Below are 13,757 nucleotides of genomic sequence, written 5' to 3' on the forward strand. Positions count from 1 at the left end.
AGCTGGAAGCCTGGCTTTGTACAAATAACAAAATACAAGTGGCAGCACTTCTAAAGTTCAGTAATTAACTAATTACCTTGTCAGTGTATAAATTAGTTTGTGTTAATGCATGGCTAAAGTCCATTAACTGTAGTATTGTCATATATCATGTATGTATGCCGAAACGCTATACAGTTTTGTCTTAAATTGACATGCTGTTTTAAGGAGAATAACAATGGTGCAGTGTTTTTTACATTTGGACACATAAAGTTCAACACTGATTGCTCGAGTTGGGTATAGGAGAATCAATACACTTGTTTTTATTATTTATCAGATTTTTTTTTAATTCTTATAATAACTACACAACAATTTTTACGTTACAATATAATCAAGTACATTGAGCGTTAAAAGTGTAGTGCTAAGTTTACACATGTTATTTAACCATAGTGTCAGGTTATTATCTAGAAAGAACCAACTTCCTCTATAACGTAGTGTACTATGGCCATGCATATTCTTTTATAAGCTTCAGTTGGTGTGATTTATCAAATCAAACTTTTCACAATGCAGATACAAGGCCTGCGTGTCATAATCAATAGAGATAACTTAACGGGGCTTGCAGACCCTCCGCACCATGCAGCTGCCTTCAAACTGAGATGATAAAGTGTTTACTCATCTGTACAAATGTGGAGACACACAGCTGCTGCTCAGCAACAAACAGTGTGCACTGTCTTTCCATCGAGTTAAAACGTCTATACATATCACCACTGAATATAGCTTTACTGTAGATTAACTTTTTTGATTGGCCCTTGCTCAACAAAGGACTTACTGTGTCTGATCAGTTGCTTTCATACACTGCAGCCTACAGTTAGGGCCCCTGTTGTTGATGGGCTGGAAACTAGGCTGCTGGGGATGGGGCTGTCTTTTTGTTGACCCGTTGCTGAGGTAAACAAGCCCGGCTTGAAAACAAGTGGGATGGATGGAAAATACTTTTAATATCAACATGTAACTAATGTAAATGTTAAAGAAACTTTAACAGACATGTTGAGACTGAGTTACAAGCCCAGAAAGTTTTGTGACAACGGCCTCAATAGGAAAAAATGCAGATTCGTTTTTACAAGAACTGATGAGTGTTAGTCCATTAAGAACGTATTTAGTTGAGGACAGCCCTAGATTATTCTACATACTTGTTGGATAGCTGAACCTACAACAACATATTGTTGTTGTATATTAGTGGATTTATATTTTGTTTTAATAGTTTCCTACTGAAAGGTAACCTGAAACTAGAGCTAAAAAATAAATGTGTAAAAAGTACCATATCTGCCAAAGTGTAATGTAGATGAAGGATTAAGTCGAATAAAAAAGTACTTCTAAAAGTATCATTAGACTGTAAAGTAAAAGTGATGAACATTCCTCCCTACATTGTTTATTTGTTTGTTGTATTCAACTAAAGGTAAAAGGTGTTAATACTCCCCCCACTAACCCCTGTATGTTGTTCTTCCACTTCTTTTGAGGGGATTTGAAACTGAAAAATGTGCATGTGCTGAAATGGGAGGAAGGAAACAAATATTCATCCGGGTATTTCAGCAGTCCTCTGACATGCGCAGTGAGAGGCAGGAAGAGATGCCATGCTGGACCGTACTGAGCTGGAGTTTCCTCACTACTACTACTGACTACTCTCACGTGTGTTCGTGTGTTTACCGGGCAATATTCCATGTGTGTGCCGGCAGACCCCGCCCCTGTACGGATAGAGAAGGGCCCCCGCCCTCCGGAGTTTATAAAACTAGCCCACAACCCAGAGAAAACTTTGAGAAAATATCAAGGAGTACCGTTCGCTCGCTTTAATCGTATCGGATTTATCAGAAGTGGTGGGCTGAACAGCATCAGCATCAGGATTGTTTTGACACCAGATCTGTTGTGAAAAACAGAGAAAACAAGCTTTATTCATCAGGTTTGAAATATGAAGGATGTTACCTGGACCAGACTGCAGTCAGCTGATAATGTAAGTGAACTGATGCTTTAAATGTTCGTTTTCAAGCCTTTGATGATGTTTTAGTTTTTAAGCAACTACAGACACATATCTCAATTCTGTTTATTCGAGCCGAAATACATAAGTTATAAATTGGAGATATTTACTTAAAAATATGTTTCCATCACTAATGGCTTCCCCTTCTCATTGACTTTAAGTTAAAGGGGTTCATATCTACATATGATATTTTAGTTTATAATTTAAAAGTTGAGTACACATTTGTAAAACTCATACAGGCTTCCTGTCCGAGTTATGTGAGTATGTGTGCATGGAGAGGAAGGGCAGTGAGTGACAGTCCAGTTCGACTAGTGGCCACGGGCTCCGGCCTCACGTGGATCACTGTAGTAAAGTGGGCAGGGTCTCTGCTCTGTCTCCGCCGCACATGTGGACTCATTCTCCCGCCACAGAGTTGAAGCTCCCCCCCCTGGCTCTCTCTGACGTAGGATCCCGTGAGGAAGGGAACAAAATGGGTGGGGGGACCATGGTGGTTCACAGTTCACATTAATGCACCCCACAGTTTCACCTAAAATCGAAGAGAACTTATTAGATGTATTTATTTTTTTGGCAAATTGTAAGATATATTCCATTAAGGCACCACATGTAACGTTAAGACATGCAGGTCCATAGAAACAACTGTTCATAAATGGACCAGCCTATGGTTAAAACAAACATGAACCATTTGAGCAAGTCTGTTCTAGTCTTAAACATGTCTTAAAAGTATCGTTTTTACTAAAATAAAGTGCCCCTTGAGGGCCCAAGAACCCTTTAAGTAAACATCTGCCTGGGTCTGTTTCTGTGACTGTAGAAGATGAACATTTTAACTGAACTTTTTTGAAACTACTAGATTCCTACATTTATTATTACATGGAATTAGTAGTAACAACCCCAAAATATAATACAAATGTTTTGTTCACTGTTTGTCATAGTGATTATATGACACCAATTCCTGTTATAATAAAGAACAGACAAATTATGAGTTTGCTTCACTCTGAAATCAAAAGCTGCATATATTGAGATACATTTAATTTCTGAAATTTGAAAAAAAAATCTATATCAATAGTTAACAGGTTAACTTTGGAATTGGAATGTTTGTTTTTTGGTTAATCTGGAAATTATAAATTTAGATTTTAGTATGTGGTTTCTAAGATGTTCCTGGAGAAATGTCACATTTCATAATTTTGGTGCAAATATTCATATGTATGATATGAATCAACTTAGCAGGGATCATATTGAAAACACATACTGTTAAGGATTTATTTAAATGAATGAGTAACCGGGGAAGTTTCCATATGTATACTAAAACATATATATTTTATTCAGCGTCTCCCATTTTATTCTTATTCTAATAGCAAGGTCCTCTCCTCCCCTGCGTTAGCTGGATAATAAGGCTGGGCTTGGTTTCTCCCTTTATATACACAGTCTAGGTTTCTCCTGATTGTTGTCTGAAACTCTGCCCGGCCCGGATGACTGTAATGACTTTGTATTCTCCTGAGACTCAGCTGACTCCTTCCTGTAGCTCTTACAGGAAGGTGCCATTTATTTAACCCCTTTAAACTTGTAATAGTTTGTATATTAGTGCTCTGTAAATATACAGATGTGGAAAGCACTGATAAAATGCATCAATCTGACTTCTATGACCCTCACATCGAGGTTTTTTGTGGGTCTTACACTGACCCCTGCTGGTGGCTCTGTGTGCCTCCTCTGAGGATTTGCCTTTACATGTCTGCCTGAGATTATGTCCAGGCATGTACCAGAGATTCAGACAGGAGGTTCCATGAGTCACTGGCTGCTCTCTGGCTTATAAAAGGCTGCCCAGTATTAGTAGTCTCAGAATCCCTGTAGTTCTCACTGACGAGAGACATGGTAAGCCGGATTTCTACTTTCACATTGAGACAATCAAAAATAACTTCTGTTTTGGGTAGATTGGTGTGGAAATTAAGCTTTTTATTAGTGATTAGTGATAGTATATCAAATTTGTGATTTGATACCAGATGGTATATGAATTAGTAATACAATATTGTCTTTTCCATGTTTCAAAGTTCGTATAACAGTTAAAGGATCTTTTTTTCAAATTTGTATTATTTGTCGCTACCCACTAAGTCATAATTTCAACATAACTGATATTTGTTTATTACAAATTTAGTTCGATTTTTTAAAAGCACCAATTTTCAAACAGACAATATTGTTGCATTCGCGATACGGAGGTATTTGATAACAGCTAATTAATTCATCAATTGTTTTGGCATACTGGCAAATTCATTTTTAATGAAAAGACAACTAACCAGTGATTTCTCTGTTTCTACAGTGCATAACGATGGATCTTCACAAGCAGACCCCGAGCGCCCTGGGGAACAGCCCGGCCCAAAGGAGCCTGTTTGGCCCCGTGGACAGAGAGCAGCTGCAGGTGGAGTACCAGGCCGCCCTGAGGAGAGACCTGGACCAGGCTTGCCAGCGATGGGGCTTTGACTTCGTCTCAGATAAGCCTCTGGAGCAGAGCGTGTTTCAGTGGGTGGGCATCCCAGGCAACGAGGTACCCCTGCTCTACAGATCATGTCTGCCTGGTCTGGGACACACAGAAGGTCAGAGAGCAGCAGAGGCAGATCTAAAGCCACGGGGAAGAGGAAGGGTGGGGCAGCCTCACAGTGAGGAGGAGAACATCCACTGTTCACCAGAGAGATGTGAGCTCCACCCGGAGAAAACACCAGAGAGACGAGAGGACACAGGGCTGAAGAGGAAACAGACCAACATAACAGGTACTTATTATAGTTATTAATAACGTAATATGTTAATTAGAGTGTGAATAAGTTTTGATTTGATGTGGATATGCACTTGCTGAGTTTTCTGTTCTTTATCCTAACAGATTTCTACCAGTCTAAAAGAAGATTCATTTGGACGCCACGCAAATCCGGAGAGTGATTTTGGTGTAGTTTTCTGCTGAGGTGCCAATATCCCATATTACTAGACTCAGGAAATCCACGCTCTGCACAGACTCTGAACGCCCACTCCCTAGGAGGGCTCTGACCCCGGGAATCCTCTGCCAACAGAAGGGACCTCAGCTATGTGTCATCATCACATTAAAAAACGATGAGGTTAATTAGGGTACTGTGTCCAATCTGAGGGGGGTGGTGTTTCTCCCCAACGTCAAGAAGGGGACATTTGAGCAGAGAAGATTAATGGTAATCTCTGGAATCAGTGGATTTCTAGTCATTTGGATCATGGGCATGCCAAAGACATTTCCTACTGTGCATCCTACAGCGCTGAAAAAGCGGTCACGTCCCTGCTGTGTAGAGACTCTGTACCTGTGAGAGGTATGATGGATGAACACATTACTGTATTCACTTGGAACAGAGGTCATGTCGGTTATAATCCTTAAGGAGTGGCTATGACAAATCTGCACAATTATGAATATAGTAGAGAATAGATGAAGCCCTTTGGCTCCTTTGCTAAATTCCACTATGTTTTTTGTTAATGTGAATCATGAGGAGTCAATTCTTATGTGTTTTTTTACTTATTATATCTGGATGTAAAGTAATTTTTTTTTTCTATCATACTTGTGATTGCTTGAAGAGCTTTGATATCCTGTACACACAGTTGCTTTGCTTTAGGCTTTAAATTATAGAAGTGTCATCATGTCCTCTTCAATTCCTTCTATTGACTGTACGTCAATACATTTTCAAAGCACATCTCCACAAGTGCCCTTTCCGGACTCTGACAAGTGTACAGCACCAGATTTAGTAGGTTAGGAGCAGAGCACCATGTCTTTGGAAGACTTAAAATCCTTATATTTACGTTTATTTAGATATATATCAGATATTATAGAGTTTAATACAGCACTGTTAAGTAGCAATACAAAAAAATATTGCAGTATTGCACATACATCTGGTAGGCGATGTATCCTCAGCACCCGTATCAAGGTCCTTTATGGTATTTGTATTCAAAGCTCCATAAAATCAAAAGATAGTGTTCTCAGAAGAAATTATGTTTTTTAGTAAGCTAAAGCTGAAGTGCTATACTTTTCTATTTGTAAGCATATTGCATTTGTAACAGACACCGTGTTATTATCTGCCTCAAAACAAACGTTTGTTCTTGACACTTATAGTTATTATGTCTCTGTTGGCATATCCTGCTGCTATGGTAATCTGAATGGGTGTTAAACAAGGTCACTGTAATGCTAATCCTTACCAATTGACAGTTTAGAAATGTTTGCCAGTGCAAAAAGGAAACTAAGCGAATAACAGCATTACTCAGAACAAAGTGCACTTCTGTTTGTAGGTCCTTTGTATATTGTTTGTATATGTTATAAAGCTACAAACAAAAGATCTATCTTTATTTATTGTGATTTATTATGACCCGTGTTAATTTAGTTTTTGTTTAATTATTATGAAAGTTCCAATAAAATGTTCTAATAAAAGTTGTTATGAATGTTTTGCTTTATTTGTAGTCTACTTTAAAAGGATGTTCACTTAGGCCTACTACACTTAAGGATAGTGACTGTTATTTTTACTTCAGTACATTTACTTGAAAGCTACAGATGTCTTTGACCATCTTTTAAAATAGGACACGTTGTTACAAACAAGTCAGTAATAATCATTGGTGGATGGTAACTAAGTGCTCATATATACTCAAGAACTGTATTGTAATACAATTCTCAGGTAATTAAAGGTGGGGTAGGTAATTTTGGAGAAACCAGCTCGAGATCGCTAGAATTTGAAAATACACAGCCGGAAAAAATCTGCCACTTCCTTACAGAGCCCCTCCTCCAACACACACGAAGGCGCACATGACCAATGAGGGCACGAGATAAGTTTGTGCCCCTATGGAAGGCTGACAGGCAGGTAGGCCATCCAGTTATTTTAGCCGGCTAAAATGATTGGTCGTGCTTTTTACAGTATTACGGCTTCCACAGATGACTTTTTTTTATGGATTTTTTGTCAAAACACTTCAGATATTCATTGCTATCGGGATGTTAAGAGCATTCCATGGAATATAACAAGTGTATCTCGAGCCGGTTTCTCAAACCCCACCTTTAAGTATATATTTCCTGAACTTTATATTCATCATAACACAACTCAGAAGCAAAGAAAAAATACTTTTTACTCTACACCTGACAGCTTAAGTTACTTTGAACAATCGGATTGATAATACTAAATATAATAATGACGATAACTAATGACACATATGCATGCTAATAAATGAAGATAGATTGTGTACCTAACCTAGTAGTGGGTATCTCACTCACTCTCTCACACACACACACACACACACACACACACACACACACACACACACACACACACACACACACACACACACACACATTTTAAGTTTGGTGACTACAAATTCCAGCAGCCCAGGCAGGACACTTTTTCCCTCCTTTGTGAAGAAGTTGAATAAGACAGACATTAAATACTTTGGCATCTCATCCCTGCATCCCAGAGCAGGCCCTGCTGTGCTACCCCCCCTCCCCCTCCCCCCTCCCTTCTCTCTCCCCTGGCACAGAGGCACCTGCACGCCTGCGCTAAACTCTCCCCTCCCCCGCCCATCTCCCTCCATCATCTGTCCCTTAGCTCCCACATCCATTATAGGGCAGGAGGACAGCTAGCATTTGCGTTTGAGAGAGAGAGAGAGAGAGAGAGAGAGAGAGAGAGAGAGAGAGAGGAGAGAGAGAGAGAGAGAGAGAGAGAGAGAGAGAGAGAGAAGAGAGAGAGAGAGAGAGAGAGAGCGATCTATCATCGCTCTCTTCTCTCGACTAGTCTCATCGTCTACTCTCGCTCTTCTCTCTTCTTTCGTTCTTTTGCCGAGGGAACACACAAAGGAGGGGAGGGGGAGGGAGGGAGTGAGGCATAGACCAGGAGCATTGGAGGGAGGCTGCAGATATCGATGTGTTTGCTTCTCTCACTAATGGAAGCGTTTAGGATCCAGGGAGGTGATAGTCAGCCAGACAGCGGCTGGGGGTGAGGATATTTGAGGAGGGGGGCTCCTCCTCGGTGAGCACAGGGGGAGGAGGAGGGAGGAGGAGAAGGATGGGCCTCGAACACAGACTTGCAATGGCACTGCAAAAATTGGATTAAAGCAGTATGGTAACGTTTCTGATTTAATTTATTGCTGTGCTGCTTGTGTCTCATCCTCATGTGTTCGCATCCATCGGCCTTCTCTCATGTCACACTGTGTCCTCGAGGAAGAAGAGGAGGCGCAGGCATGCCCTGTCCTCCTCTCCGGTTTTTTTTAAGATATCCGTCATCCCCATCCTCATCACAGCCTTCTCTTCCGACCCACAGGAGCCTCTTTTTTTTTATCGATCGCCGGATTCATCCCCACTACATCTGTTTTTTTCTGTTGTCTTGTGCTCATCATACACTGCACCCCCCTCCACGTATGAGTCTTTGCTTAGCTGCTGTATTGCATCTCACTTTCTAAGACAAGATAAGGAAATGATTAACCACCAGGGGCTGCAGTCATCTGTTTTTTCGCTCCATTACAATGCGTTTGTAACCTACTTTGTCTATTACAAAAAGGAAGAAAACAAACCGTCTGCCTCGCCTCGCGCTGATTTATAGGAGCATGTGCTCACATCGCACTGTCACGCAAATAAAATAAATCCGTTGCACCGTCCCGTCTGAAGAAATTAGAGCAGCAGGATGAGATGTTTGGTGTGTGTGTCTGAGCTCATGTTTGCAGGGTCTGATTACTCTGTTTGGACGTCAGGCTGAGGGTCATTAACCATCCCACCATCTGCCAAGATACACACGCATCTTACATATCACACATTCCGGGGACTTCCCTCCTGGATCAAAGAGACAGAATGATCCAGAACAGACTGAGATTTACAATGTAAAGCATTTAAAAATAGACCATTTCATCATCATCATCATTATCTGTAACCACCGTGTGTGTTAATGGACCGTGCAGCTGCAGCATGCTTTACCTTCATCTTCTTCATGAATTCCTGATGCGTTTTTAAATTAAAGGTGTAGGTAACCTGTTTGTGGCGAAGCTGAGTTTCTGAGGATGTGCTGAGCAGGAAGCAGACTAATTATGTATCATCTAATTAATGCATGATGGCCTTTCTGTGTTCCCTCCAACAAATCAATTACGGACATAAGTGACTGACTCTCTGCAGAGGCCAACGTGATTAACAGAGGTTTATTTTAAGAGTCTGCCGTTCCCTAATAAGTTTTCTGTAACAACTCTGTAATAAATGCATTAAGTAAAATATGCACACATTGTATTTGTTTATTTATTGTAATGTTTATTTATTTCTGAAAACCTCAAATGTGTTGAATTCTATAGTAATTTGTGCAGTTCTCTGTAGATAATGTATTGTAAAAAACGAATTAAAATGGTAACACCTTGTCTACAGTAGTTTCCCTATTATTAGTTCTTGGACACTTTTAGGAAATGATTGGGGAATAATGGACCTTAATGAAAGCCTAACTACAGTGTATGGTTATTATACTATAAAGTACCACAGCTTGGTTGGTTGAGCCCAATCAGATGGATACTAATTCATGTAAGATTAATGTATTTTCCCACATGGGAAACCTTTTTAAAAAATAAATAAAGGATACATAATCTCAATCAGGATGCAACACCATGGCTTTACTCAAAATAATCTTCCTTGATACTTTGTCTAGTATATGTGATGGTCCTTTTATTACTACTTTATCTGTAGTAGTTGGAGTACTCTTGTTTCTCCACCCCTGATTACGTCCCCCTTCCCTCTCTTCCCCTCAGCTGGACAAGAGCGAGGTGTCAACTCTCGGCTTACCCTCCACCACCAGCCATGGAGGCTCTGACAGTAACATCAGCGCGGACGGAGCGGCGGTGGTGGCAGCAGCATCAACACCAACACCAACACCAACACCAACACCAACACCATCATCTGGGGTCATGGCCTGTGGGGGTGCAGAGAGTTTTGGGGTTGGTGAGCTGCAGCGTACGCGTGTTGCCCTTGACCACCTGCAGCAGAAGGTCCTGAAGGTCACCGAGCAGATTCGTGTGGAGCAGGAGGCCCGTGACGACAACGTTGCAGAGTACCTGAAGTTAGCCCACAACGCAGACAAACAGCAGGCGTCCAGGATCAAGCAGGTGTTCGAGAAGAAGAACCAGAAATCAGCGCAGACCATCGCACACTTGCACAAGAAACTAGAGCACTATCACAAGAAGCTTAAGGAGATCGAACAGGTAGGTGCAGTTAGTTATGCAAACCAGAAATCTTTGCAGCTGTTTTTGTGCTGTGGTCGTTTAATAATGCTTTTGTAGCTCCACTCAAGCATATGTTGAACTATCTCTGAGGACAGTTGTGTCCAAATATAGACTGATTATTCTCATCCTAAACCAACGCACCATCCTGTGTCTCACCTAATTCTCTGCAGGGCCTGCTTTCCTCATCTATCTTCCTACAGTTCTCTCCCTTAACCTAATCTTTCCTACCTTCCTCCACTTCTCTGCTTCCTCATTTCTCTGCCCTCTCCACAGAATGGACCGGCCCGGCAGCCTAAGGATGTCCTGCGGGAAATGCAGCAGGGATTAAAGGACGTCGGGGCCAATGTTCGTGCTGGAATAAGTGGTTTTGGAGGTGGAGTAGTTGATGGGGTCAAAGGTGGAGTATCTGCCCTCACTCACACAGCCGTGGTCTCCAAGCCCAGAGAGTTTGCCAGTCTAATCAGGAACAAGTTTGGCAGCGCGGATAACATTGCTCATCTAAAGGACTCGCTCGAGGACGGAGTCGGGGGCCACTCTGACGACCCCCTGACACATCGTGCACTGAGTGGAAGTGCCACTCTGGTCTCCAGCCCAAAGTACGGCAGCGACGACGAGTGCTCCAGCGCCACGTCCTGCTCCGGAGCGGGCAGCAATTCTGGTGGTGCAGGCGGAGGAGGGGGGGGACTGTTAGGACCAACCATGGGGAGCCCCAGACTGGACGGGCACCATCACCATCACCATCACATGCACAGCTCCTGGGACACTCTACTTGAGGGCCTGCAGGAGATCAAAGCCAGCCAGGCGCACATGGAGGACGCCATCGAGGACATGAAGGGCCAGCTGCAGAGCGACTACTCCTACATGACACAGTGCCTGCAGGAAGAGAGATACAGGTACAGGTCACATACTGTCTAGTCAAGCTTTATTATATTGAGTACATCCTTCACAAAGTATTTCACTTTTTAAAGATTTCATTTCACAGCTGGGAACTATTATTTTTTAGCCCACGTTACTTAAAAAGGAGTCAATAATGTGTAGGTTCGACTGAAATGAACTACACTGTTTATCGTGATAATCCAGTTCAACAGTTAGTTTATGTATGTTATTTGCATTATTCTGAACATGTTTTTTCTGCATCTTTAGGTATGAGCGACTTGAAGAACAGCTGAATGACTTAACAGAGCTGCATCAGAATGAGATGACTAACCTTAAACAGGAGCTCGCCAGCATGGAGGAAAAAGTTGCCTACCAGTCTTATGAGAGAGCGAGAGATATTCAGGTAAAAAACAGCAACATTGTTGTATCCATCTGAACCCCTGCCTAACTAAACTTTAAGCATCATGAACTTTTATGCTGCAATGAACAAAAGTCCATTGTATAATATCCCATTGGCCCTTTGTCAAGTGATCCAGGAGATGCCAACTTCCAGATTGGCCTAAAAAACTATCCACGCAGCACTCTGTTGACCTTGAATAGTTTGGGTTAAGATAAAGGATACTGCGCACCGAGTCTCTCACCAACTTTTCTAAATCAAGAGTTAACATCTAGAGTCTAGACCAACCAGAAAATGTTGCATTTATTAAGGATCTTGTCACTCAAAGTAAAAAGCTGCTGGAAAGATACGTTTTCATTACCTTAACCACAAAATAAATCCCACTGTGTAACTTTGTGTGTACCTACAGGAGGCCGTGGAGTCGTGCCTGACCCGCATCACCAAGCTGGAGCTGCAGCAACAGCAGCAGCAGGTGGTCCAGCTGGAGGGAGTGGAGAATGCCAATGCTCGAGCTCTGCTGGGCAAACTCATCAACGTCATCCTGGCGCTCATGGCCGTACTGCTGGTGTTTGTCTCCACCTTGGCCAACTTCATCACCCCACTGATGAAGACCCGGGCCCGGGTGGGTGCCACCGTCCTCCTGACCTTGCTGCTGTTCGTCCTGTGGAAGCATTGGGACTTCCTGGAGCCGTGGCTGCTGCCCAGCTGAGCTCCCTGGGAGAGAGTCACTCTCAGTCACCGTCACTGAAGGAATCAGGGACTAAAATAGAAAGAGGGCCTCTGTGCTTGTTCCCTTTGAGTGTGAAGGTGGAGCATGTGAGGACAAAACACGGCACTTTCAGATGAGGAATGAACACCATTCGGCCTGCAGAGAGTGTTGTGTTTACAGGGAAAAAAGAACAGGAATTCTCTGCTTGTCAAGCGTCAAAAGACATCATCTCATCTCGCCCTAATCTCCTGGTGTTGATGACCGATCATATGTTGCATTGCTGTCACCAAAAACGGAATTTCTCACAAGAAATCTTTGGATCGTCCTTTTATAAATATTTATGATGGACTACAAAGACTAGAGCAATTTAATATTGACTTTAACACGCTGATCATGTTCGCCGTTACCTTCATGTTGAAGCTATAGTATATTTGAGAGGAAAATGTTTTTTTCATGAATGTTATATGCTCATGCATGTCCTCATATGTGCACAAAGATGCATCTAACTGGCATGAGTTAACATTTCATCAATGACTAAACTAATCCTCAAGAACTGCCGTTTTGTTGTCAGAAATACAGTGCTGACATGTTGTCACTCCTATTTGTTTCACATCCTGTTCTGGTGTTGAAGCAGTGCTTTTAGACACGTTTCTCTCTCTCTTTGTCTTTTTCAAATAGAATGAACTGTTTTAAAGAAAATTGAGCTGATATCCGTGACATCTTCACCTTAATACTTCAAACATGTAATACCTGTTCTGTCCATAAATGCTATTTCATGACCACTATTGTAGAACTGCTAATATTCACTGTGTCAAAAATAACTGGCATGTTAAATTGTATCAAGTTTATATCCAGTTTGCAAAAAATATTTGCTGTTTTATTAAACAATGTAAGAAATAAATGATTTCATATATTAGGCTGACGTTGAATATATCATTATCAACTTTTTGACTGAAATGTTCTTAGACTGGGAAATCACTTTAGAATCCGTTTTAAGGCCATTAGTGAGAACAACCTTTGAATTGCCAGTTGTTCTGATCAAACAAACGGACCAATACAAATCTTACCATACACTTTGAGAAGGGACTGAAGCAAATTCCATTTCATGAACAACTTATTATGCATTAATTAATTGATTACCAATATCTATAACTACACCATTACCTAAAACAAAAGATAACCAGTCAGAAGGATTTTAACATCGCTTGTGCACATCGAGTGTGTCTCGAGTGTCTACAAACCAACATATATAGACAAAAGTATTGGACCACCTACATGAGCTTTTATGACATCCCATTCCAAATTCATAGGCATTAATATGCAGTTGGTCCCCCCTTTGCAGCTATAACAGCTTCCACTCTTCTGGGAAAGCTTTCTAGAAGATTTTAGAGTGTGTCTGTGGTAATGTTTGCCCATTCATCCAGAAGAGCATTTGTGAGGTCAGACACTGATGGTGGACGAGAGGGCCTGGCTCGTAATCTCCATTCTAGTTCATCCCAAAGGTGTTCGATGGGGTTGAGGTCAGGGCTCTGCGGGCCAGTCAAGTTCTTCCACACCAAACTCAT

At 41.7% G+C, this 13,757-nt stretch overlaps 2 protein-coding genes across 5 annotated transcripts; both read left to right on the forward strand.

The window, feature by feature from the left end:
- The first annotated feature begins 1,602 nt into the window (after window positions 1-1,602).
- On the forward strand, window positions 1,603-6,416 carry cdkn1a (cyclin-dependent kinase inhibitor 1A). Of its 2 annotated transcripts, none has more exons than XM_034223682.1 (3): window positions 1,603-1,978; window positions 4,311-4,758; window positions 4,866-6,416. In XM_034223682.1, exons 1-3 carry the CDS (start codon window positions 1,937-1,939, stop codon window positions 4,919-4,921), a joined length of 546 nt encoding a protein of 181 aa, XP_034079573.1. In that variant the 5' UTR covers window positions 1,603-1,936; the 3' UTR covers window positions 4,922-6,416. The 2 variants fall into 2 exon arrangements, with proteins under 2 accessions (XP_034079573.1, XP_034079574.1); XM_034223683.1 differs by lacking the exon at window positions 1,603-1,978 and adding an exon at window positions 3,748-3,868.
- Window positions 6,417-7,937: 1,521 nt separating this feature from the next.
- Window positions 7,938-13,108, forward strand: tmcc2 (transmembrane and coiled-coil domain family 2). 3 transcript variants are annotated; one of them, XM_034223679.1, is made up of 5 exons: window positions 7,938-8,085; window positions 9,740-10,189; window positions 10,484-11,103; window positions 11,354-11,489; window positions 11,893-13,108. In XM_034223679.1, the coding sequence occupies exons 1-5, from the start codon at window positions 8,083-8,085 to the stop codon at window positions 12,190-12,192; spliced, it is 1,509 nt and encodes a 502-aa protein (XP_034079570.1). In that variant the 5' UTR covers window positions 7,938-8,082; the 3' UTR covers window positions 12,193-13,108. The 3 variants fall into 3 exon arrangements, with proteins under 3 accessions (XP_034079570.1, XP_034079571.1, XP_034079572.1); XM_034223680.1 differs by having other exon boundaries at window positions 7,942-8,080; window positions 11,893-12,192; XM_034223681.1 differs by lacking the exon at window positions 7,938-8,085 and adding an exon at window positions 8,131-8,836 and having other exon boundaries at window positions 11,893-12,192.
- Window positions 13,109-13,757: the final 649 nt, after the last annotated feature.

This window comes from Gymnodraco acuticeps, unplaced genomic scaffold (assembly GCF_902827175.1).
Source record: "Gymnodraco acuticeps unplaced genomic scaffold, fGymAcu1.1, whole genome shotgun sequence".
Taxonomy (NCBI): Eukaryota; Metazoa; Chordata; class Actinopteri; order Perciformes; family Bathydraconidae; genus Gymnodraco; species Gymnodraco acuticeps.

Bases quoted from the DNA above. Each gene is read 5' to 3' on its own strand.
- tmcc2 (XM_034223679.1), top strand. The intron at 11,104-11,353 runs GTACAGGTCACA...CTGCATCTTTAG, and splicing joins CTGCAGGAAGAGAGATACAG to GTATGAGCGACTTGAAGAAC. The intron at 11,490-11,892 runs GTAAAAAACAGC...GTGTACCTACAG, and splicing joins AGAGAGCGAGAGATATTCAG to GAGGCCGTGGAGTCGTGCCT.
- cdkn1a (XM_034223682.1), top strand. From the start codon at position 1,937: ATGAAGGATGTTACCTGGACCAGACTGCAGTCAGCTGATAAT. The intron at 1,979-4,310 runs GTAAGTGAACTG...CTGTTTCTACAG, and splicing joins GACTGCAGTCAGCTGATAAT to TGCATAACGATGGATCTTCA. The intron at 4,759-4,865 runs GTACTTATTATA...TTATCCTAACAG, and splicing joins GAAACAGACCAACATAACAG to ATTTCTACCAGTCTAAAAGA.